The 27,073-nt window shown below is 37.0% G+C and overlaps 1 protein-coding gene across 1 annotated transcript; it reads left to right on the top strand.

Moving 5' to 3' along the window:
* Positions 1 to 81: 81 nt before the first annotated feature.
* si:dkey-85k7.12 (up-regulator of cell proliferation) lies at positions 82 to 12,976 on the top strand. Its single transcript, XM_059525166.1, has 6 exons — positions 82 to 181; positions 8,786 to 8,838; positions 9,001 to 9,106; positions 9,219 to 9,476; positions 9,583 to 9,843; positions 9,946 to 12,976. The coding sequence occupies exons 2-6, from the start codon at positions 8,815 to 8,817 to the stop codon at positions 12,417 to 12,419; spliced, it is 3,123 nt and encodes a 1,040-aa protein (XP_059381149.1). The 5' UTR covers positions 82 to 181; positions 8,786 to 8,814; the 3' UTR covers positions 12,420 to 12,976.
* Positions 12,977 to 27,073: the final 14,097 nt, after the last annotated feature.

The following is a 27,073-nucleotide window of genomic DNA, read 5'->3' as shown; positions in this document are numbered from 1 at the left end:
GCAAATGTTTTGTAAGAACGTACACTAACATGGTAAACGCTCACGCAGTGCATTTTTTATTGCAGTTGCCTATATGGTTTAGTCCTGTTGAGTCCCTAACTCAAGAGTATAAAAGTGTCAGGCGTGGTTAGATTCCTTTGAAATGCGGAGGTTTTCTTTCACTAGACGTGGATAACCAATTGTAAGTAGCTACCTTTAGTACTAATTGAAAGTATTTGCTGAATCACTGTCTTAACCTGCCTAAAGTGTTATTTGTTAGCCTATTGTAGGCCTAAATTTTTAAAAATAATCTTTGTCATATGACAAAAAGCCTACATTTTTCTCCGACACAGGTTAGGATAATAGACTACAATTCAGGGTGGTGAATGAATATGTGTGTTACAGGCGTTATAAAAGATAACAAATGAAAATAAAGGACAACAAAAATTGTGGTTGGTGTTTAATTGCGTTGCTACGCAATTTTAGTGAGCGCACGCGAATCTCTTCAGAGTTTTGCAGTGGGACGTGATTATCTTTCTGACTTCACTATCAGGGACCAGTTGGGTCCCTGTAAACATGTGGTGGGGGTTTGTATTGCAAAGGGGAAAACAACTAGATATTTATACTGTAGATACTGCTATATTATCTACATTAACTAGGCTATAGGCTGTTATATGTAGAAAAAAAACTTTCATGGGCAGCATAGAATATCATGCAGTTTCACAACAAAATAAACTTTTTATCTTTATTGAATAATAATAATTATACTAGAGCCGTTATGCTTGAATCTGATTGGCTGACGAACGTTCTGAGGCGTGCAATTATTTTCTAGGAAACGCACGGCGAAAGTAGTTCCAGGCAGCTCTCCTGACCGCATTACATTTCCATATCACTTCGCATAGTTAACAGTAACGGTCACGCAGTTTGCACAAAGAATGTGTTGTCAGCGCTGCCTTAACGATTTTATCATGGGCGTCAGTTTGGTTTGAAATGTGGTGGGGACAGAGACGCATTCAGAAGTGCATTTTCAGAAGTGCTGGGTACAATGATGCATTTTTTTTTCTCTTTCGCGCAGGTCATGTTTTGAAAGACGTCCTGTATCTTATTAATGTAAATAAATAAAAATGTATACAAAAATGTGATGATGTCCGACTCGTTTTATGAAGAAGAAAGCCGTACAAAGTCAAAGTCACCTTTATTTATGTAGCGCTTTAAACAAAATACATTGCGTCAAAGCAACTGAACAACATTCATTAGGAAAACAGTGTCAATAATGAAAAAAAATGATAGTTAAAGGCAGTTCATTATTGAATTCAGTTATGTCATCTCTGTTCAATTAAATAGTGTCTGTGCATTTATTTGCAATCAAGTCAACGATATCGCTGTAGATGAAGTGACTTGTTGAGGCTTTATTTTTCGTTAATTTAGCCACTGTATTGAATAAATACCTGGGGTTGTTTGTTTTCTTCTAAAAGAGAAGAAAAGTAATCGGATCTAGCAGTTTTTACATTTACATTTACATTTAATCATTTAGCAGACGCTTTTATCCAAAGCGACTTACAAATGAGAACAACAGAAGCAGTCAGGTCAACAAGAGAACAACAACAGTATACAAGTGCCATGACAAGTCTCAGTTAGTCTAGTATAGAACGCATAGGTAGGTTTTTTTTTTTTTTTTTTTAATTAAAAGACAAGAAAAGGAAAAGTGCTAGTGTTAGTTGGTTAAGTGCAGGCGAAAAAGATGAGTCTTTAGCTGTTTCTTGAAAATGAGTAAAGACTCAGCTGTACGAATTGAGATTGGGTTTTTAATGCTTTTCTGTAGGATATGTTACTTTCCCGCCAAGCAATACGAAATACCTCTAGTTTTGTTTTCCTCCAGCTGCGCTCCATTTTTCGGGCTGCTCTCTTTAGGGTGCGAGTATGCTCATTATACCATGGTGTCAAACTGTTTTCCTTAACCTTCCTTAAGCATAAAGGAGCAACTGTATTTAAAGTGCTAGAAAAGGAGAGTCCATAGTTTCTGTGGCTGTTTCTTGAAAATGAGCTGTTTCTTGAAAATGAGTAAAGACTCAGCTGTACGAATTGAGATTGAGTTTTTAATGCTTTTCTGTAGGATATGTTACTTTCCCGCCAAGCAATACGAAATACCTCTAGTTTTGTTTTCCTCCAGCTGCGCTCCATTTTTCGGGCTGCTCTCTTTAGGGTGCGAGTATGCTCATTATACCATGGTGTCAAACTGTTTTCCTTAACCTTCCTTAAGCATAAAGGAGCAACTGTATTTAAAGTGCTAGAAAAGGAGAGTCCATAGTTTCTGTTACATCATCAAGATCTGAGGTTTTGGATATGCTAAGGAATTTGGATACATCAGGAAGATAACTTAAAAAGCAGTCTTTTTGTTAGAAGTGATTGTTCTTCCATACTTGTAACAAGAAGTAGGATTTACAATTTTGGCTATATGAAGTTTGCACAGAACTAAATAATGATCTGAGATATCATCACTTGGCTGAATAATTTCAAATTTCAATTGGCTGAATATGATACAAAGCATTAGACATATGATATATGACCCACTAATCTGCTTCATATCATCATATAAGTACCATGTTGACAATATGACATGGCCATGACGTGGTTTAATGTACCTAAACAATGATTACCAAATTTCTCTTTCATGTTGCTTTGTTATAACCACTGAAAACGGGGAAAAAAATCTAACCCAAAATCGGGCCTCGCTCTACATTATCCCGCTTATTACATGGCTACCCACCAAATAAATCAATAATTTGACACAAAATATTGATTTAAAAAAGAGTTTATTGATTTAAACACGATTGTATTGCTTCCGCTAAAGAAAATAGTTCCGTCTCTACGATTAGAATCCTGCCGCGTCCATAGCAACGCTCTGTTTTTCATGGCAACGGTGTTATTATCAAGAAATAACAGACTTCATTCTACAGTGGAACTCAACCAAGCCATGTAATAATTTGATTTAATTCCCAGTACAATTTACCATATCTACGCACAACACAACTTAAGCACTACAAATTTTATCAAGATTGAAAAAGCAAAAATACGTGTAGCACAGATGAACACTATTGACTATCACACCATGATCTGACTGCTCTCAATTCACAACAACATTCTCTTGGTCGGCGTTACGTCACAAATCATGTGACCTGCATAGCAACAAGCCGCCGCCGTGTTTGAAGGGTAAAACAAACCGAAGGCAATCAAGGCAAAACCCGAGGAAAATCAAAAAGGTATCTATTCACAGAAGTTTTGTTGTGGATTATGTCAGTTATGGATACTAACGGTCTACTTTGTATTAATGATGAATGATATCTGTGTATGCGAATGTATGTCGGTGGTGAGAAGTGAAGTGAATGTAATAAAACACTCATGTAAAGCGCTTTGTGACTAACGTTAGCCAACGTTACATGTATGTGAAAGGCGCTAGCAGCTATACAAATACAGATCTTCTTTCTTCTATTACAGAATGTCTTATCAATATATAGAAGGTCTACTTGCGCCTGCATTGACCAGGTACCACAGAAAGCTGTCGCTTGTAGGTTTAACGTTACAATCTTGTCCCTATCGACATCCAGCTGAGTCCTGGGAGAACAACCCAAAGGCATGGCCCAGGCTCGAGTATCCAGACATATACAATTACCTCATCAAATCCCCTGGTATGAACACCATGTGTACATACCATGTGTCCTACACTTGCAGTCATGTTTAAATACCCATCAAGCGTCGATTACATTAACTGTTCATTTAGAAAAAAAACATGTTTATTCAAAAGCACTTTGTTACACAATGGCTGTATTGGGCTCAATCTGTCAGTGGCACAGCTTGTACAGTGTCAGTGAGGGACACAGTTTTTTCAAAAAAGCAAAAATAGACTAACTGCAGAAACGTATCTTATTCCCCACACAACTAGTGCATTTCATTGTTGCTTATCAGTGTAGAGCTGCCAACCATTATGCATAGCAATGTCATAACATAGCAACAGAAAATTGAGTGGCCATCTCTGCAGTGGTATTATTTTGTTATTCTTTGATTTGCCGAATCATTGCTAATTTTTTAGGCATGATTCTCGGCAGTTTTCTCGACAGATCTGCGCTCGTTTGTCTTCCGCTTCGTGTTGCTTAATGGCGAGCGCTTGTTTGTTGCGCGCAGTGCATTATGGGAGTAAAAGTCCCGGATGTCCGACCTCGAGAATGGAACCATCCAATCTACATCAGGCATTTTGACTAAAACTTGATCCATTCCTCATCATCATCATCATCATCATCATCATCATCATCATCACAACTATTCCAGAATTCAGCAATAGATTCAAGCAATAATTAAACAAGATACTGACTACTCAACAATCATCTCCCCCAATACTTGCTGTATGAACGCAAACCGTAACTAGCTAATTAAGTTGGTGGCTAAGGAAGTCTAACGTAACATTAATTGCAAGAGAAGAATTAAAACAGCCGATCCCTTGTGTGCAAATGCACAAGACCAAGCCATAATACCAGCAAATCTTAATAAACATAAGTTATCGCGTCTTACCTTTGTGTCAATGGTCTGCAGACCCATGCTGTGTGTACAACAACATCCATTTGTTCTACAGGTTATCACTTTGATATGTTATAGTCCATTGCACTAGGATAGTCCTACTCACAATAGCGATTTAAGTACAAAAACCCGACGAATCCCTTTACATAAATCATCAGATCGATGTCTTGAGGTATGGTAACCGTAGTATAAGCGGAATAATGCATTATTTTTCTAATAATTCAACGGCCCGTCGTCAATTACTCCTATACATCATCTTTGTTCTCTTTCTCTGTATCATTGTTTCTACACTGGTATTTTTTTCAACTAACTTTTTTATTTATACCAAACAAGGCCATAATCATATCTAGAACACAAGGGTGTAGGTTTGCTTTTGACATTAACCTGAAAATAACACTTTATTAAGCTACACTTTGTAATGTTCAAATTAATGTTTATACAATGTTTTATTTTTAATAAAATGTAAGTGGAAAGAACATTGTAGGAACATTATGCTAACCATAAAATAACATTCCAGCAACGTTAAGTAAACTTGACATTTTAACGTTCTTGGAATGTAAAATAAACGTTCATAGGATAGTTTTTAAATAAAAATTAGGTTGCAAGTACGTTGCAGGAACGTTATGCTAACCATACTGTAAAATAACGTTCTAGCAACGTTAAGCAAACTGAACATTTTAACGTTATCGGAATGTAAAATAAACGTTCATAGGATATTGTTTTTAAATAAAAACTAGGTTGCAAGTACGTTACAGGAACGTTATGCTAACCATACTGTAAAATAACATTCTGGGAATGTTAAGCAAACTGGACATTTCAAAGTTTTTGGAACTTTCTAAATAACGTTCCTACAACCAAAAGGGAACGTTAGGAAAACGTTCTCAGAACATAAATTTGTTAGCTGGGTCAAGGGTATTTTACTCAAATGAAGACAGACAGCATTCCAAAACATACTTGACTGTTTAGGAGTTATGAATATGTTGTAAAACATCAAAACAGCGAAAATGATTGGGTGTTCTTTTATTTTATTTTTTTATTTAATACTGTTGCAACATTCTCTTTCAACATAATGTTTATTAACACAACATTCCAGATCCAAGCAAGCATATAATTACATGTGCATTTCAACAGGTATCTGAATTATTAAAGATAATCACTTTCAAAAATCCCATTAACACATTGAACAGACTGGTGAAAATTTCATATCATGTAAAAAAAACATTAAGTCCCCTGTAGTCAAATATTGTATCTAAATTCACATTAAACCACAGCTTAATGGTATTTTTTTTTTTTGCTATAATTTATTTTTAGTTTTGTGCTTGTATGCTGGTATTGGCATGCTAATGATAGGAATTGATTCTTAGATGCGATTGGTTATTGGATTGTGACGTAGCAATATTTAAAACCACAAAGACAAATAAACAGCATAAAAACTTGATTTTCACTACAGAGGTACTTTAATATTTAGTTTAATATTTATGACAATAAACTATAGCTTCATAGCTAAATATAAACTATCATACGAACTTTTTATTATTGAAAACTTCTATATGAATTTGTGTGTGGGGTGTGGGTGCTGAAAAACTAGCACTGTGGGAACTGTCCGGTCTCTCCACACTCCATCTGTAAAGTAAACAGATTAGCTGATGTTACAAACTGTGTTATTACAAATTCCTATGAAATAATAAGTCTACTGCCTAGACTTCCAATGGAAAGACAAAAATGATGAAAGATTATAAAAAATAATAATTATCTAAAGATTAATACAATAAAATCAAAATGGGTTTGAACAACATGAGGGTGAGTAAACCATGACAGAATTTAAAAATTTTTGTGGTTCACCTATGTTCAACTTAAGGATGAACATTTTGGTTATTTTTCCCAACCGACAACCAACGGTCATTAACTGATTATTAACCATTAACCGACAATATTATTTTAAATTAGAATTAAATTAAATTAGAGAGGATCAGTGTCTGAGACCCGTTAAAAATACTAACATTTGTCTCCCGGGGATTAATTTGACATGTACAAAAAGCAGAACATGAGTATTCACAAGGTCTTCAAATCATATCACGCACCTGCAGCGCTTCTGCAGGAGGAGAAAAACATAACAATAAACAAATCTGCCCTATATTTATGAAAATGATCGAAAAATGCAGTTTCGTTTAATTTTTTTGCTGCACAAAAGGAAACAGACAGTAGAAAGCGGCATCCTATTTTTTTTAGGCTTATTTTATGCAAAAAGATTTGTTTTTATTATGAATCTGCACAAATAAAAGCAAACTGTTTACAATTCGGATTATCTTTACAACTAAAAGGAGTAGTTGCTGTTGTGGGAAGTCGTGGCCTAATGGTTAGAGAGTTGGACTCCCAATCGAAAGGTTGTGAGTTCGAGTCCCGGGCCGGCAGGAATTGTGGGTGGGGGGAGTGCATGTACAGTTCTCTTTCCACCTTCAATACCACGACTTAGGTGCCCTTGAGCAAGGCATCAAACCCCCAACTGCTCCCCGGGCGCTGCAGCATAAATGGCTGCCCACTGCTCCGGGTGTGTGTTCACAGTGTGTGCATTTCGGATGGGTTAAATGCAGAGCACAAATTCTGAGTATGGGTCACCATACTTGGCTGAATGTCACTTCACTCACTGTTAAAAGGAAAAACTCAAGTGATTGCACTGGTGCTGCATGCACACTCACAGTTAAACTTTGCTACTTGGACAATGCAGCCTGTTCATTATCATTAATAATACAGTCAGTCAAACATGGGGGGAAAAAAACACACTGCTCAGTTTAAATATGCAGTAAAATCAGTGCTGTGAAGTGTTATCACTGTACTACCGTAATGTTATGCAAAACATATTTGATATTGGAATGCAAATGAAGTACATAAATCATATTTTGGCATTCAATTACATCGTGAATACGGAAACATTTTAATTTGTGTTGAATAAATAAATTTAATTGAAATGATATGTTGTGGAGTGAGGGGAGCTAAAATAGCCTTTAGGCCTATTTCTCTAAAAGAAAAAAAAAAAATATTATTTTAATAATGTTTTGTACTAACATTTACACAACTTTTAAAGAACGTTAGTGAATGTTCCTTGGAACGTTCCCTGTTAGCTGGGGAGTTGTTCTTATCTTGGCGCTGCGCTTCTCTTCTGGTGAACTACATTCGCCATGTAATAAATACGCACCCTTGAAAGTGCACAGTTTTCTACATAAAACTTTAATTGCATTTCTTAGGTAATATCAATAGTATGACGTTTCAGATGTGTAGAAAATTACAAAAACATATACATATATTTAATTGTTTGATCAAAATTATTGCCCGGGCACTCGCTGGATATTGGTAGGGACATGGCGCCCCCCCCTAATTCTACGCCCCTGCTAGAACATTACATTATAGTTTTGAGGAAAATATTAGGACAGGACTACAGTGGTAATGGTAAAGGAACTATATAAATAATACCATATTTTTGTAAAGTAAGTAATCTGAACTGCAAATAACATTTTTAGCCATTTTAAAATATGCATCCATTTAATTTTAGTTGTATTCCTAATATATTGAAAGCACAAATGTAAATCGCAGCCCAACTCTCAATTCAAAACAGTGGAATAAAAAAAAAAAAAAAATGTATATATATATATATATATATATATATATGTATGTATATATATATATATGCTTATGCCCCATCCATGCAGTGAGCGCACCTTATTGAATGTTTATTTATTTATTTATCTTTTAAAACATTAAAACTGCTCAGGTAATTTCAGTGGTAGGCTATGATACATATTCGTGTAGTAAACTTCAGCATGACTTATATTCAGCTAATAAATAAATATGCTGCATTTTTCTGAAATTATTGTATGATTGTTTGGGCAGTCTCAAGCTATAGCTTAAACATCTCAAAATACAGTCGGCTTCAGATCAGTTTTAATCTATGCACAAATAATGCAGCCAAATAATTCTGATTGGGTGGGCAGGATGGTCATTTGGGTGGACTCAGCCCACCCCTGCCCATGCCTGGAGCTGGCCCTGGGTGCTATACCACGTGTTTGTTGTTGTTGTTGCTGTTGCTCTTTATAAAGCTTTGGATAGTGTGAGATTATTTAATGTAAACTTGTACACTAATGTAAATAAATGAAGTCACTATTAATCACTTAAAAATTAATTATTGATTTATAGTCTACTAATTTATTTGGGCTAATTAAAACTGGATCAGTTTTCCTTTTAGGAGTCTCAGTCAACTCACAAGTAGTTGGAATGGACTGTTCCAGTGAGGAGGAAGTAAGCATCTCTTCCTTTCACTTTCACGAGACAGATTTGTTTGCAAATGATGTGCCTTTTATTAGTCACTGAGAGATGCATACACTTAATAATATTTGTCAAATTTAGTCTTGACAAACCTGAGTTTGCATGCCACTAATGCTTTAAAAACTTCAAATTAAGGAATTTGCAGATGCTAGTGAATACATTGAAGATGAACAACAAACATTTACTTCAGGAGCACATGCTGTTAAGTCATATCAGAAGGAAGATGTTTCCATGTTACAAGGTAACAAAATGATGTATATGAATGCATAACAATATAAAGGCTACTGACTTTGATAAACTAAATGACATTACTTTTCAAATGATAAAAATATATTGGTCTTTTTTTCCCTCAGATATCCCTGCACCAAATGCAATCTCAGTGCAGCTTATTGGGACCAGTTCTGTTACTCTTGCTTGGGATAATCCAGACAACATAACTACATTTGAGTTGACCTACTACAGTCTCACTTCTACAAAGACCACTACTATCACACATTCCTCAACCATAGAGGTGGAAGATCTGTGTCCAGGGACTGAGTACACTTTCAGCCTTGTTTCAGTATCAGACAATGGAGAACGCAGTGTGGAGGTTAAAGCGACTGCGTGCACCAGTAATTATCTTTCTGTCTGAACCTAGAATTGTATTACAGTGTGTCTGTATAATTGACCAAAAAAAAAGAAATTACAATATAAATATTTGTATCGTGTTTATTGCAGGGCCACTCCCACCTGAAAACATCAAGGTTGAGATTGTGGGCACTACATCAGTTTCTCTTATTTGGGATGCATCTGGCAGTGAGGAGAACAATTTTCATGTTGCTTGCATCCAGAATGGAAGAATGATTCAGGAGAAGATGACAAATTCAAGAACTATGGCTTTCTGTGACCTAAGTCCTGGAAAGAAGTACTGTTTTTACATTACTAAAGTGCTTCCAAATGGCAACAGAAGTAAAGAAGCAGTCACATATGCTCAAACCAGTTAGTAGAATAATATCAAATTCTATACAAACATTGCCTTATTTTAAACATTTATATAAAAATGTGTATTGAGTAAAATCATTAAAAAAATTTTTTCAACAGAAACAAACATCCAAAGCCTTTTACAAGAATTGGGTTTGGAGAAGTACTACCCAAATAAACTCTCCCTCAGTGATGTTCTACAGATTGAGAAGAGGTCAGTGACAGATGAGCCAGCCCAGTCTCTATCATCCTTACCATGGCTGTTTCTGAAGAAACTGATGATGGTGAATGTGACTGCAAGAAGTGTCAAATATTCATCTGATGAGAGTGAAGATTTGTCAAGCTTAGATTTTAACAACGAATCATTGGATTTTCTGAATGATCAGTACACCAGTGTAAATCCTTTAGACATAGTGTCCACCCTTTTCCTTTGTTCAGATGGTTTCCTCCAACAGGAAATGGTCTCAAAAATGTCAATGTGTCAGTTCTCTGTGCCTTTGCTTCTTCCAAACAGTGACACTCACCAGTGCATGTTAATGCTTTGGGCCATGAGAGATATTGTGAAGAAATGTAGACCTCATTATTTGTCAGACCCAAGAGGCTTTGTGGAGGAGAGAATTGTTCACTTTGAGCTGCCCCTAGTTTCTTTTGTTAGACTTGGTGACTGCAGCATTTCTAAATCTCAGATCTTAAACAAATTGCTTAGCAACCCCCAACAGTATCATGACACCTTTGTACATCGAGATATGGATTGTGGAGACATTCCAAGAAAGATATCAAATGGGTTAGTGGAGATGAGTTGGTATCTACCTTGTGGAAACAAAAACATTGATGTTTTTCCTGAACCAGTGGCTGTTGCAAACTTGAGAGGCGACATCAGTACCTTTGAAACACAGTACACCTTCCTATGCCAGACCTCCACTGCCGTTTTTGTGTTCTTTGACAATCTGGACACAAACTACAAGTTACTCACCAACCAACATGCTAAAGCACAGTTTTTTTTAGTGGGCAATAGACAGAGCAAAGCATTTGATTTGGAGCAGTTGAAAAGGACAGCTTCTGAAATGAGTCTGAAGAAAAACAACATAATTTTTAAGACCAATCAAAATGATGCAAATTTTGTTAAAAATCTGCATTCTTCAGTAAATCTCATAATTAATAATCATTCCAACAAAGCACGTCTGGAGGGAATGGACACCTTAGCACATGAACTCGGAATCTTAGTTGATGAAGACATCCAGGAATGTCAGAATGCTAAAAATAATGCACATGGCTTGACGAAAAATATACAGGACACACTGCAGTTCAAAGAGACACAGCTTCCCCTTCAGGGTAAAATCTGGAAAGATTTGGCAAAACTGGAGAAAGAGGAATGCAGACTCCGGAAAGCTGGTGATCAAAACATAGAAGCATACAAGAGTGATCTCCAGATCAAAAAGACTGAACTCAGGAAACAGCAGAGTAAATATGATATCTCAGAGGCCATGTCCTGCTTTGTTAGTGCACTATCAAGTTCAAATCAGGAGAGAGCCTACTTCTTGAAGTGGATGCGGATGAACCTTGACAATATCTCCCGAAAAAACCTCTCTAGTCTCAGAGAACTGTACAAAGAAAAGTGTCAACAATTTTCAGAAAACAAAGAGGAAATTGCACGGCTTGACCAACAGATCTCTAACAGTTCTTTAGGAGTAGAGCACTTCCTGCGTGAAATGGGACAACTCTATGAAGCTGCAGTGTCGCTTCCAGAAAATGTACAATCACATCAACAAATGCGCCACTTACCCCGGCTATGTGCTCAGCTGATGTTGGATGGGTTCCCTCTGGAACTGGTCGATGGAGATGCATCAAATATTCCTCTCAGATGGGTGAGTGATGTGCTTCATTATCTGAACATTTTGGTGCTGCCCAATAATAAAATCATAGTGGTCACAGTTTTGGGAGTCCAGAGCACAGGGAAGTCCACCTTGCTGAACACCATGTTTGGAGTTCAGTTCGCAGTGAGCAGTGGACGATGCACTAGAGGAGCTTTTATGCAGCTGATCAAAGTCACAGAGGACATCAAGAAAAATCTTGGTTGTGATTATTTAGTGATAATTGACACCGAAGGTTTGAAATCTCCTGAGCTGGCAAAACTAGATGATAGTCATGAACATGACAATGAATTAGCCACACTTGTTGTTGGTTTGAGTGATATTACAATTATCAACATTGCAATGGAGAATTCCACAGAGATGAAAGATATTTTGCAGATTGTGGTCCATGCTTTTCTCAGAATGAAGGAAATAGGTAAAAAACCTAAGTGTCAGTTTGTCCACCAAAATGTTGCTGATGTATCAGCCCATGACAAGAACATGCAAGATCGAAAGCTTCTGCTGGAGCAGCTGAATGAGATGACAGAGGCAGCAGCTAAAATGGAGAACAAGGAAGAGTATAAAATGTTTACTGATGTGATGGAGTATGATCCAGAGACTTGCAATTGGTATATTCCTGGACTCTGGCATGGAAATCCTCCAATGGCACCAGTGAATGCTGGCTATTCCGAGTCTGTCTATGACCTTAAAAAGAACATGATTGATGTAATTGGAGAATGCTAACTCAAAACATCTGGAAACAACATAACAGAATTTTTGGAGTGGACAAAAAGCTTGTGGAATGCAGTCAAATATGAAAATTTCATATTTAGTTTCAGGAATAGCTTGGTTGCTGATGCATACATGAGACTGTGTGCAGAATTTCATAAATGGGAATGGTCTTTCAAGAAGCATATGCACTCTTGGTTAACAGAGGCTGAAACTACTGTGTCAAATTTTGAGATGATGAAACTTGAATCAGACAAGTCAGACATGCAAAATCTTCTGTGCAGACTGAAACAAGAAGCTGTCACAAAGCTTGACTCATTGGAAAAGAAAACAATGGAAAACCTTTCCAAATACTTTGAACAAACAGAGGGTCATGTCTATCTAGTGGAAAAGTTTAAAGAAGATTTTGTGAGCAGTGTAAAATCTCTCAGGAGGGAAACGGAGAGCTCTCTCCTGACTCACCTTGAGGCAACAGTGGAAATCAGAAAAGGAATGGATAAACTTGATTATATCAAGAAAACATTCACTGATACAATGGAGAAAAAAGTGTTGGGTTTACTGGAGGAGTTACGCAAAAATTCTTCAATGAGGAAAATAGAGAAGTCTGATGTAGAGCTTAACAATATTTTTGAAAAGATTTGGGAACAAACTGTCAGTGAATTGTCAGTTTGTGGTTTCTCCCGAAAAAACATATTTGATAGCATTTTCAAGCAACTAAGAAATAATCTAAAACAGAAAGGAGGTTTTTTTGCAGAGCAATTAAATCAAGTGAAACCAGAGAACTGTGGCAGAGAGCCCTTCAAAGTAACCACAGAAACCTTTTTCAAAAAAGTGAAGCGTTACCTTTTTCAGGACGATGCTCTAAGTCTACAGGATATGGCAGATAATATAATTCAGGAATGTGGTAATTTAATTCAAGACAAGGCTGAGAGACATTCAGATTACCATGACACCTTTATTCAGGAAATCCTAAACATAATTGACGAAAGACTGACATCTCACAAAAAGATGGGATTTTCAGACAAATTTGAACTGTCCCTAAAACTGCACATTTGTGGGATGACTGCAAGAGAATTTCAACAAATTCATGATCATTACATTAAGGAGAATGACCCACAAAGATGCATTTGTAAGGTTAAAGACAAATATCGCAATGATTTCAAAGACCTGTTCCATGATCGTGATCAGTGTCAGAGAAAGGCTGAACAATTCACTACACTGTGCTTAAAGCCTGCAGTTGAATCATTCATCTACAGTTCCTTGGGTCCAGACATCATTGATGCAATGCTTCAAGGTAAACATGCATTCCAGTTCAGCACTCGTGCATTTTTCCAGTACTCACTTTTGAAGCAACTTCTCAATGAAGATAACTTTGAAAACTATGTGAAATTCATTTGTTCATATGAAGGTTTTGTGAAATGTTGGATATTAGATCAAATTACCGAGCAATTTTCACATGGGGAGGCATTGTTTGAGATTGAGGAACGTCATCTCAGACTGGCCACAATGGAAATACTTGAGGCAATCAAAACTGCTCAAAATGAGACAAAGGAAAATGATGTAAAAAAATTCATTCATTCCATTTGTAGAAAGCTTGGGAAAAGACTTGTAATTCCCAAAGATGCACTTGAAACAGTGATGGTTCTCAATAATGCATCTCAAGAACCATTTGCTTGCAGTCTAAACAAGTCTGTAGAAGAGCTGGAAAAGACACTTAAGAAACAGTTGAAGAAAGTCAACATAAAAGGCAAACTTTCCAAACTCAAAATGAAACCCCAGGATGAGCTCTTCAAGCGTGTCTTTGGATGTGGGAAACAGTGTCCATTCTGCAGAGCTCCATGTGAGGCTGGTGGAGAAGCCCACACTGATCACTGTGCTTCAGTTCACAGACCTCAGGGACTTGGTCGTTACAGATATGCCAAGAATGAACAATTAGTGACTAGTATCTGTTCAACAGATGTACATAGTGAAGTACAGTTCAGGTGTCTTCAGACTAATAATGAGTACCATCCTTACAAAAGATACAGGGAAATCTTTCCTGATTGGCACATACCTGCTGATCCTAGCATTCAGGCTTCAGATTACTGGAAATATGTGATGGTTAGGTTCAACAATCAATTTGCTAAAAATTATAATGCACTTCCTGCTAATATACCTTTGACCTGGGAATATATCACGGAACAGCAAGCAGAGGACAGCCTAAAAGAATCTTTTAGCATCAAATAAATTATTTTCTTTTCACAGTGATTTGGCAGCACCCCCTCCTCTCAGCCTACAAATCATGTTCCATCATAACATTTATTAACAGCTACTTTTCTTCCTGTGCAAAAATGTTATTTATTGCTTGCAAATGGTTTTAGCTGACTTCCAGTAACTAACAATATTGCTTGTGCTTACAAAAGAAAATTTATTTAGTGTGAGAATAATTTAACTAGGTGAAAGAATAAGAAATGTTATATAACAACATCAAATGTTTTAAAAATCAACATTTAGTGGTGAAATATTTCATTAATGGGAAACGGTTAAGTTTTGAACATTTGTTTTTTGATTACTTCTTAAAAGGGTATTTTCCGGTTTGTTGTAAAATATAATATACTTTTAATCATGTATTTTATTTTAATAGTCTATGCCTTGTGGGAAATACATGCCTATACTAGTAAATACTTTTGTGTTAATTGAAAACATAATACATTTAATAATCCTAAAAATAAAATAATTGTTTAAACATTGAAGGTACAGTATTTATTTTGATGTTGTTTCTCACTACTGGGTGTAATCAATTAAATGAAGCTGCACTTTGGAATAAAGTGCTTTCAAACAAGTAATTGCAATTATGTTTTACCACACATTACATCTTCTCAATAATTTGTTAGAAGATCACATATGCGATTCAAACACCCACACGCTCTTATTCCTAAAGGACAAAGATTCAGCTTTTGGTCTTTCAGTCTTTCAGTCTACTGTCTTCAGATTCAGTCTTAATTAAAAAAAAAAAAAAGCCATTGACCAGCAAAAAACAGTGGTTTCAGTTACACAGCATCTTATTTGTCTGACAAACATTCATATAAAAAACATATAACAGAAATATTCCCAAAATCACTTCTCCTCCACTACTGCTTGTAAACAAACATGGCAGTGCATAAGGTGATGATCACTTACTGATCACTTATAAAAGTTTACACAACAGTTCACGAGTTCACCCTTATATAGTTACATTAAATATAGGGTTCACCACATATAATCTGATTGAATAAATAATGAGCACATTTAGCGTGCTGTCCTGAGAGAGGATTCTGAACTCCGAAAATGGCCCAAACATAAAAAACTTCCCCTATCCCTAGTATGGAGTAGTGGCTAACTGTCTTACAATGACAGCTGTCAAGTGTGAAAACCTTGTCTTTTTGATCATTTTTGGATACAGGAGGACCATTCAAGTTGGACTTAAATATGCCATGGATGGATATATAAAATAATTTAAAATAAATAGTGTGGGTATTTGAAAGCTAGGGTTTACAGTTCACAGTGCAAGCGGGAGAAGCCATGTAAACAGAATTAGATTGCGTATTTTAAGCAGATTTAATACTTAAAATCTGTCCCAGTCACCGTTACTTTGTTACAAGAGTATTGTACTAATCCAGGAACATTAATTTAAAAATAATAATCATTTAAAAATTAATTTAAATATAAGTGAAAGTCATGACGTTTGCCAAGTATGGTTACCCAAACTCAGAAATGGTGCTCTGCATTTAACCCATCCAAATACACACACAGCAGTGAACACACACCCAGTGGGGAGCTATATGCAGTCCTCATTAACTCCACCCCCACCTACAACTCCTGCCAGCAGTCTCTTACCATTAGGCCACAGCTGCCCCTTAAATATAGGTTAATGATATTGTGTAGTCTATAATAATATAGACACAGCCAGTTTTACTCACTGAAAGATTTATTAGTGCTACATGCTATACAGAAATTGTAGAGTCATGCATTAATCTGAGTGCTGACATCTATTATGGGAGTGGCTTGATGGAGCACAAGAAATGCAGATAACATTATCTTGATCCTTAAGAAACTTTTCAGATGTAACAATGCTGAAAAAGGTATGCTGACCTAACCTAGAGGCACTTATCATAAAGTATAAACCTTTCTACTTGCTGCAGGAGTTTTCCTCTTTCATTCTTGTGTATATGTGCCTGCGGACACATGCGTGAGCACTACGATGCAACAGCTGGCCGAACAAATAAATGAAATAGATTTTAACAAATCAAATTTCTCCCATTAACTGCCAAAATACAACCAACACATTATGTGTCACACAGGAGACAGTAATATGTTGAATGACTGTTACACAGCAATAAAGGATGGATATCATTCTGTCAACTCAGGCAGAAAGTGAAATCAGCTAACCTGTATTAAGGGCTGTTAAAGGATGGACTAATGAAGCAGAGATTGATTTACAAGCTTGTTCTGATCTTACTGATTGGAGTGTTTTTGAAGCTACAGCCACTAATCTGGACGAGCTCACAGAGAATGTAACTTTATATATCAGTTTCTGTGAAGATATGTGCATTCCTCCCAGGATTTATTTTTATAATTTAATAATGATAAACCATGGTTTACTTGGAAACTCAAACAGCTTTGTCACGCTGTGGCGAGTGGGGCGGGGCCGAGGGACGTGGGAACAAGTAGGGAGGCCGGCAATGATTGGGAAATCAGTGGCACCTGCGACCCACTGCCGGTCTCGAGTCCCACGTAGGAGATGGAAGGATATAAAATTGGAGCGACGACAGTGAAGGGGAGAGAGGACTAGGCCTGGGCGTTATTTCCCCTTCACTGTCGTCGCTCCAGTTTAATATCCTTCCATCTCCTACGTGGGACTCGAGACCGGCAGTGGGTCGCAGGTGCCACTGATTTCCCAATCATTGCCGGCCTCCCTCTTTGTTCCCACGTCCCTCGGCCCCGCCCCACTCACCACACACGCCAAATAGAGTGTTTACAGAAGTGGGGATAAAATATGGTATAACCAGGCCAGGAACACACTAAAAAGGGAGATCAGAGTGGCTAAAAAACTACTCTGAAAAGCTTAGAATAGAGATGTCGGCAGACAATCCAGGTTCCATATTTACATTTAATCATTTAGCAGACATTTTTATCCAAAGCGACTTACAAATTAGGACAGTGGAAGCAATCAAAAACAACAAAAAGATAAACCTTTTGCTTTGATTACTGCTTTGCACACTCTTGGCATTCTCTTGATGAGCTTCAAGAGGTAGTCACCTGAAATGGTCTTCCAACAGTCTTGAAGGAGTTCCCCGAGAGATGCTTAACACTTGTTGGCCCTTTTGCCTTCTGTCTGCGGTCCAGCTCACCCCTAAACCATCTCGATTGGGTTCAGGTTCGGTGACTGTGGAGGCCAGGTCATCTGGCGCAACATCCCATCACTCTCCTTCTTGGTCAAATAGCACTTGATGCCTTCAGTGTGACTCTAAAATTCTCATAGTCATGAAAATAAAGAAAACTCTTTGAATGAGAAGGTGCGTCCAAACTTTTGGTCTGTACTGTGTATATATATATATATATATATACACATATACATATACACACGTCCACACACACACACAAATTTGCATAATATATGAAAAAATAGAATACAAAAACATTAGAAAGGTAGTTATTTTAGTTAGAGGGTCAAATAAAGATGGAAGAGATGGGTTTTAAGCCGATTCTTGAAGATGGCTAAGGACTCAGCTGCTCGGATTGAGTTAGGGAGGTCATTCCACCAGGAGGGAACATTTAATTTAAAAGTCCGTAAAAGTAGCTTTGTGCTTCTTTGGGATGGCACAATCAAGCGACATTCACTTGCAGAACGCAAGCTTCTAGAGGGCACATAAGTCTGATGTAATAAATTTAGGTAAATGGTTGCAGAGCCAGTGGTAGTTTTGTAGGCAAACATCAATGCCTTGAATTTTATGCGAGCAGCTATTGGAAGCCAGTGCAAATTGATAAACAGAGGTGTGACATGTATTCTTTTTGGCTCATTAATAATTAATCTTGCTGCCTCGTTCTAGATTAATTGTAAAGGTTTGATGGAACTGGCTGAAAGACCTGCCAAGAGAGCATTGCAATAGTCCAGCCTGGACAGAACAAGAGCTTGAACAAGGAGTTGTGCAGCATGTTCCTAAAGAAAGGGCCTGATCTTCTTGATGTTGAATAAAGCAAATCTGCAGGATCGGACAGTTTTAGCAATGTGGTCTGAGAAAGTCAGCTGATCATCAATCATAACTCCAAGGCTTCTGGCTGTTTTTGAAGGAGTTATGGTTGATGTGCCTAACTTGATGGTGAAATTGTGATGAAACGATGGGTTTACTGGAATCACAAGCAGTTCTGTCTTGGCAAGGTTGATCTGAAGGTGATGGTCCATCATCCAGCAAGAAATGTCTGTTAGACAAGCTGAGTTGCGAATAGCTACCGTCGGATCATCAGGATGGAATGAGAGGTAGAGTTGAGTGTCATCAGCATAGCAGTGGTATGAAAAGCCATGTTTCTGAATGACAGAACCTAATGATGCCATGTAGACAAAGAAGATAAGTGGTCCAAGAACTGAGCCCTGAGGCACCCCAGTAGTTAGATGTTGTGACTTGGACACCTCACCTCTCCAAGATGATTTGAAGGACCTATCTGATAGGTAAGACTCAAAACACTGAAGTGTGGTTCCTGAGATGCCATTTGCCAGTAAGGTTGATAGGAGGATCTGGTGGTTAACCATGTCAAAAGCAGCGGACAGATCAAGCAGGATAAGTACTGAAGATTTGGATTCCACTCTTGCCAGTCTTAGGGCTTCAACAACTGAAAGCAATGCAGTCTCAGTTGAATGTCCACTTCTAAAGCCAGATTTCAGTCAAGGAGGTTGTTCTGTGTGAGAAATGCAGAGACTTGGTTGAAAACAGCTCGTTCAAGTGTTTTTGCAATGAAAGGAAGGAGGGAAACTGGTCTGTATGGCGAGTGGATAGTGCCACGGATAACTAACCGAAGTCGACAGTCGTGTACTTTTACGTGACAGAAGGGGTACGCCGCACCACAGACGCATGACACCAACGTGTGACTCCAACGTCGCACCACAGCACATCTCATCACAGACGCGTGACTCCAACGTGTGACTCCAACGTCGTATCACAATAAATTCATATCTATTTTCCTTCTAGCTTTTCTTATCTTTCCTTTGTTATCTTTCTAATCAATAATTCTTTTCTTGTGTTCTGATGACATTGAAAATATCATTGATACAAATTTTGTATTTTATACAAAGTTGTGTATCTCCTTAATGTCATCTCTGAATGGTTTACGGGCATAGTATTTTTTTTTATAATTCACTCACTTTCTATACTGGATATGAGTACTATGCAAATTATACACCATCAAAGTCACAACTTTTTTGTGTCAGGATGGGTGGTGGAGGGATGAACTCAATTGCAGACAGTTGTCACAGCAACACAGTTTAATGAACAAATAACAGGAAAAACAAAACCCACGAGGGGGCAAAACAAGGGCTAGACAGACGAAGGATGACTAAACTAGACTAACACTTGACAAACTAGACTACAACAGAAACAGGAACAAACTATTAACTTGACAAGACTCTCAACAGGCTTACTCACGGACAGCTCAAGGTTAGACAATGTACTGACACAGGACAGAGAACATGAGGAGATTAAATGGGGAGCAAACTAATCAGGAACAGGTGACACAGGTGAAAGCAACAATCAAATGATTACGAGATGATGACAAGGGGGCGGGGTAAGGTGACAAGACAACGCAAGCACATGGCCCAAACAAATGGCCATGTGCTTGCACATAAAACATGGGCCTGTCATGATCCTGCCCCAAGACCAGGAAAATCAGGACACGAAGGCAGAATCATGACATTTTGCACAATTATTAACAACAACTTTAAAATTGATAAATATTCTGGAATGTGTCATTCTGAGATTTTACTTTTGAAGGTGGTAATAATTTTAATTAACACAGTTGACCATAATGGGCGAATACACAATATGAAACTATTCACGATATTGTTTACAGGAGAAGGTGACAAGAAAGTATTTTAATAGCCTATTATTTTCAAGAAATCAACAATGAAAAAATATGAGACAGGGAGATAGTCTTTTAGTCACAAAATGCAAAACAATGTAGGTTCATGTTCAAATTTTCAAAATAGGGCTGTCAGTGTTGACTATTTTATTTATATATTTTTGGTCAGATAGATCTGAAGTGAACAATAGCCCTTAGTATGACTTAAATACATATTACAAATGAGGCAATACAATTGGTTCAAATAAAGTATTAAAAGTAATTAAATATATTGTTTTATTTAACAACACTTAAAATACATGAAGAAATATATAAACAATGAACTTATGTACAGTCGTGGCCAAAAGTTTTGAGAATTACATAAATATTGGAAATTGGAGAAGTTGCTACTTAAGTTTTTATAATAGCAATTTGCATATACTCCAGAATGTTATGAAGAGTGATCAGATGAATTGCATAGTCCTTCTTTGCCATGAAAATTAACTTATGCCACATTTACACATAGCCGGGTATTTAGAGAAACGAATATTTCCCCCCCTCCGTTTTCAAAAATAACATCGTGCACACAACATCGTTTTCAAAAAAGTTGTCGTTTACATCAACCCGCATAAATACGCCGTCGAGCGCCATCATAACTATGCCAAACCTATGGGCGGCAGTGTAGGGAGAAGGATAAAGCCATGCAAGCCAATCAGAATCCTCTTTATAGAGCGCAGAAAGTCATAACAGGAAACTCCTAATATGGGCAACAGCGTCCAGCTAACGCTGTATGAAAACAGTTGTTTTACAAGAACTGAAACTTTATATAGGAAAAAGCACAAACGTAAAAAAGAGTACCACCTTAACAGCATCCATAATCAAACAGTAACGTCACCCAAACAAACTCTAAAACATAGGGCGCTCACATGACGTTAAGCATTTTCTGGCGCATAATGTGACGTTTGAGAACCTAAAACCCCGTTTCTCCCAGTGGACACGGCAACACATAACCGGCGTTTTCAGAAATCTCCACTTTGGCCGGAGTTTTTAGAAATAATCGTTTTCAGGGATAAAAACGGCGTTTTCGTGTAAATGACAGGCCAAAACGCAGGGAAATATCTGCGTTTTCCCATCGTGTAAATGGGGCCTGAATCCCAAAAAAACCTTTCCACTGCATTTCATTGCTGTCATTAAAGGACCTGCTGAGATCATTTCAGTAATCGTCTTGTTAACTCAGGTGAGAATGTTGACGAGCACAAGGCTGGAGATCATTATGTCAGGCTGATTGGGTTAGAATGGCAGACTTGACATGTTAAAAGGAGGGTGATGCTTGAAATCATTGTTCTTCCATTGTTAACCATGGTGACCTGCAAAGAAACGCGTGCAGCCATCATTGCGTTGCATAAAAATGGCTTCACAGGCAAGGATATTGTGGCTACTTAGATTGCACCTAAATCAACAAAAAGTTGTTTCTTTCAAGAAATAGCCATTCATGCCTTCATTACCTGTAGGCTTGATTACTGCAACTCATTGTACTATGGCAGTACTCAGGCATCTATCTCCCGCCTACAGCTAGTTCAGAACGCAGCCGCTAGATTGCTTGCAGGGAAGCGTAAGTTTGACCATATAACACCTGTTTTAATGTCCCTTCACTGGCTACCAGTCAAGTACAGGATTGAGTTTAAAATTTTATTATTTGTTTACAAAGCTTTGAATAACCTGGCACCGCAATATTTAACTGAACTTTTGGCTCCTTATACACCATCTAGAAACCTGAGATCCAGTGACCATGGCCTCCTAACAGTCCCTAAAGTAAAACTAAAAAAACGTGGCGATCGATCTTTTGCTGCTGCAGGCCCGAAGCTATGGAATAGCCTTCCGATGTTTATTAGGCATGCCCCGTCTATCTACATTTTTAAAACTCAGCTAAAGACTCATTTATTCTCCATGGCTTTTAACACTATATAGCTATTTTCAGCTATATTATTACTGCTCGCTTGTTCTTTTTTTGTATTATATATGCATGCTGTATCTGTTTTATTTGTTCTACTGTGTTTCTTTGATTGCTTGTGAAGCACTTTGGTCAACCTTGGTTGTGTTTTAAATGTGCTATATAAATAAATGATTGATTGATTGATCAACAATTTATAGGATCATCAAGAACTTCAAGGAAAGAGGTTCAATTCTTGTAAAGAAGGCTTCATGGCGTCCAAGAAAGTCCAGCAAGCGCCAGGATGGTCTCCTAAAGAGGATTCAGCTGCGGGATCGGAGTGCCACCAGTGCAGAGCTCACTCAGGAATGGCAGCAGGCAGGTGTGAGCGCATCTGCACGCACAGTGAGGCCAAGACTTTTGGAAGATGGCCTGGTGTCAAGAAGGGCAGCAAAGAAGCCACTTCTCTCAAAAAAAAAACATCAGGGACAGATTGATCTTCTGCAGAAAGTATAGTGAATGGACTGCTGAGGACTGGGGCAAAGTCATATTCTCCGATGAAGCCCCTTTCCCATTGTTTGGGGCATCTGGAAAAAGGCTTGTCTGGAGAAGAAAAGGTGAGCGCTACCATCAGTCCTGTGTCATGCCAACAGTAAAGCATCCTGACACCATTCATGTGTGGGGTTGCTTCTCATCCAAGGGAGTGGGTTCACTCACAATTCTGCCCAAAAACACAGCCATGAATAAAGAATGGTACCAAAACACCCTCCAACAGCAACTCCTTCCAACAATCCAACAACAGTTTGGTGAAGAACAATGCATTTTCCAGCACGATGGAGCACCATGCCATAGGGCAAAAGTGATAACTAAGTGGCTCGGGGACCAGAATGTTGAAATTTTGGGTCCATGGCCTGGAAACTCCCCAGATCTTAATCCCATTGAGAACTTGTGGTCAATCCTCAAGAGGCGGGTGGACAAACAAAAACCCACTAATTCTGACAAACTCCAAGAAGTGATTATGAAAGAATGGGTTGCTATCAGTCAGGATTTGGCCCAGAAGTTGATTGAGAGCATGCCCAGTCGAATTGCAGAGGTCCTGAAAAAGAAGGGCCAACACTGCAAATACTGACTCTTTGCATAAATGTCATGTAATTGTCGATAAAAGCCTTTGAAACGTATGAAGTGCTTGTAATTATATTTCAGTACATCACAGAAACAACTGAAACAAAGATCTAAAACCAGTTTAGCAGCAAACTTTTTGATAAACTAAAATTTATGTAATTCTCAAAACTTTTGGCCACGACTGTATATTATAACAAATGCCAACAGAGGGCGCAACAGGCCTGACGATAATTGTTACACTTTACTTCAAGAGCAAACCATTGTTTATCTAGTGTTTGATTGCACTTAAATCTGTAATGTTTTGCTATAGCCAACAGTTTCATTTTGAAACCTCAAACATCTATTTGCATTCTTAGAAATATATTGGTTAATTTTATTGTTGTTAGCGTGTGTTTTTAAGTTGCTAAATAAGTTCAACAGCACAGGTTTCGTTCATATTCCCAAATGCACGTTATTGTGAGAAAAGTACCGAAGCATAGAATAAAAAAAATACAAGGAATGTCCATTTTTGCCACAAACTCAACTCTGTTGAACAGAATAGGGCCAATGGGTTAAATGTATAAGGATCTATGTTGTCCCACAACCGTTTTTCTTTTTAGTTCTTCTTTTGGAAAACAAAAAATAAAAGACTTAATATGATTTTTGGGATTTCCTCAGATAAACACAATGGCTCATTTCAGAGAAATGTTATAAACTGTCTGGTTTTACCTGCGCAAGTGATTCCTTACATTGGCACCTAATGAATTGTATATATGATACATTAATTTATATACAATAAAATGTTTATCATTTATTCATTCACAAAAAATTATTATCATGTTTAATTTTAAATCAATAGTTATGTATTTAGTTTTACTCATTTAAACTATATTTTATTGTGGGCTCAAAAGTTTACTATGAACACTTGAAAAAAAACCTCAAAATAGACAATGTCGTCAAACATTATTTATTATTTCAACATGAACAAATTATATATATATATAGGGAGCTTTATTAACAAACAACAAAACGGAAACAAGTGAACAATTGCCATAATGTTAAGCGAGTGTTTAATGGCTGATATTCATCTCATTGTCCTCATCGTCCTCTGTAGGTAAGTTAACACATCTCATTGCTTTAGCAGCTAACAACAACAGTCAATTAAAATACATAAATTATGTCAATACAATATTAAAATTTTACATTATTTGATATTTTAAAAATATATATTTCTGCTCTGATTCCCGATCTGCAGCTGAAATATGATGTAAATATTTTTCCACCATCAAATATTAGCGATTCATAAATTTCACTCATTTATATATAAATCAATTATATAAAAATTTAGTGTCACAATAGTGAATTAGATCAATGCATTTATTTCCATTCAAAGGGATTGAAACCAAATTGTTATATTACCAATAATTCAATTATAATAGATGTATGAATTTCTGATGCTCTGGAGGAGAAAAGCAAATTCTAAACCAGGGGTTCTCAACTGATCAGGGTTGGAGCTAAACTCTGAAGGAAAGTGGACCTTGAGGACCAGAGATGACAAACCCTACTGAGCATCAGAAATTCATCCATCTATTATAATTGCCCTTCTTTTTGGTCATAATTTACCATGTTTTTCCTTTGTTGTAACAAAAAAAAAACTATATTTTGACAATAAATTGATAAAACATAAGAAACTAAGCATGTTTTCTCAGAATACCTTGTTCTCCACGTCATGTTTAAGAAAATGTTGAATGACTTAAAGAGAATTAAGGCGAGATCACTAGAACAAGGCAAACAACAACAACAACAAATGTTCATGGGCTCTAAGGGCTAGTAAAAAGGAATGCCTTTGATGTTCAAAATATGTTAATTTTTTTTACACACTAACGTAACAGCCAATGTATTTAGGCTACACAACCGGTTTTTGAAGATAAGATTTTTAAATGTTTTTAAAATAAGTCTCTTCTGCTCACCAAGGCTTCATTTATTTGATTCAAAATACAGCAAAAACAGTGATATTGTAAAATATTTTTACAATTTAAACTTTCACAATTTATAATTTATATAATTTTATACAGACACTGAGTTTCGGTTAAGTAAGGATGACGTCTAAAGACTCTCTATTTGTACAAATTGCTGCAGATTCAATTAATTCTGAATTTTGCACACATAAGCTCAAACTAAGGCATTTATTTGTGCATAAAGCATCTGCAACATTTCTCAAGTTCACGGATAATTGTGCCTGCATTTATAAATCATTATGACACTAAAATCATAATAAAGTAGGCAATGTACAAAAAATCAGATGTTTAATTATACGTTAAGGATTCCTCCCTTAGAAAACCATAATAAGAACGTCTCGAAATAACGAGACATTATGTTGAAATAAGGACTTAAGTAAAACATGTTAAAAAACATTTACACAATAACGTAACAGCCAATATATAGGCTACATCGTTTTTTTAAGTCTCTTCTGCTCACCAAGGCTTCATTTATTTGATTCAAAATAGAGCAAAAACAGTAATATTGTGAAATATTTATTCAATTTAAACTGTTTCACAATTTATAATTTATACAATTTAAACTTTTCTATTTTAATATATTTTAAAACACAATTTATTTCTGTGCTGGCAAATTTCAGATAGTTGCTGTTGTTTTGAACTTTTTCTATTAATCAAATAATCGTAAAAACAAAATTGTACACAATTGTTTTTAACATTGATAATAATAATAAATGTTTTTTGAGCATAAAATCATCATATTAGAATGTTTCCTGAAGGATCATGTGACATTAAAGACTTGAGTAATGGTGCTGAAAATTCAGCTTTGATCACAGAAATTACATTTTAAAATATATTCAAATAGAAAACAGTTATTTTAAGTTGTATAAATAGCCTATTTTACAATATTAGGCTACTGTTTTAAATATATTACCGTTCAAAAACTTTTGACTGTATGTATCAAGCATTGAATAAACTTAGTTATTAAGCACCAGAGGCCCTTTTTGAGAAATGAGTTTACTAATTACTGTAGGCTAAAAGCAATAGCCTATAACAAGTACATCTACTAATGCAAACTTTGAAATGTTTAAAGGCGAAATACATGGGGACGACGTGTGTATCAGGCGTCTTATTAGGCGACGTACAGAGGGACGACGTGTGTATCAGGCGTCTTATTAGGCGACGTGCCTGGTTCAGATGTAATGATTTTAATACATTTCTCACATACGCCGTCACCACGTCGCTGTATGTTATACGTTACAACTGTGACGTCGCCGTGACGTCGCCGCCGGTCTGTCGTCTGACGTCTCTATCAATCCCATTCAAAAATTCACACGGGCTGACAGCGACGGAAGGGTAGACTGCTCCTTCGCCTTCTTCAGGGTAGACTTATCCGTGGCACTATCCACTCGCCATAGGTCTGTAGTTTTCTAAAAGAGATGGGCCAGATGGGTCTGAGGAACATCACCATGTACAAAACACCTCCCCCACAGTCTGTGGAGAATCATCAACTGGATGACGATCTGAATGTGTTTTTACTGCAGATGTGAAAAGGAAAGTCTACCACCCCCCAT

Source organism: Carassius carassius, chromosome 3 (genome assembly GCF_963082965.1).
Source record: "Carassius carassius chromosome 3, fCarCar2.1, whole genome shotgun sequence".
Lineage (NCBI taxonomy): Eukaryota > Metazoa > Chordata > Actinopteri > Cypriniformes > Cyprinidae > Carassius > Carassius carassius.
Note: the sequence above shows the minus strand (reverse complement) of the source record. Positions and strands in the feature narration are given on the sequence as shown.

What these genes read in the sequence shown, in the direction of transcription:
- si:dkey-85k7.12 (XM_059525166.1), top strand. Translation starts at nt 8,815, where the DNA reads ATGGACTGTTCCAGTGAGGAGGAA. An exon ending in AGATGTTTCCATGTTACAAG is followed by an intron (nt 9,107 to 9,218) that starts GTAACAAAATGA and finishes TTTTTCCCTCAG; the next exon opens with ATATCCCTGCACCAAATGCA. An exon ending in TAAAGCGACTGCGTGCACCA is followed by an intron (nt 9,477 to 9,582) that starts GTAATTATCTTT and finishes TGTTTATTGCAG; the next exon opens with GGCCACTCCCACCTGAAAAC.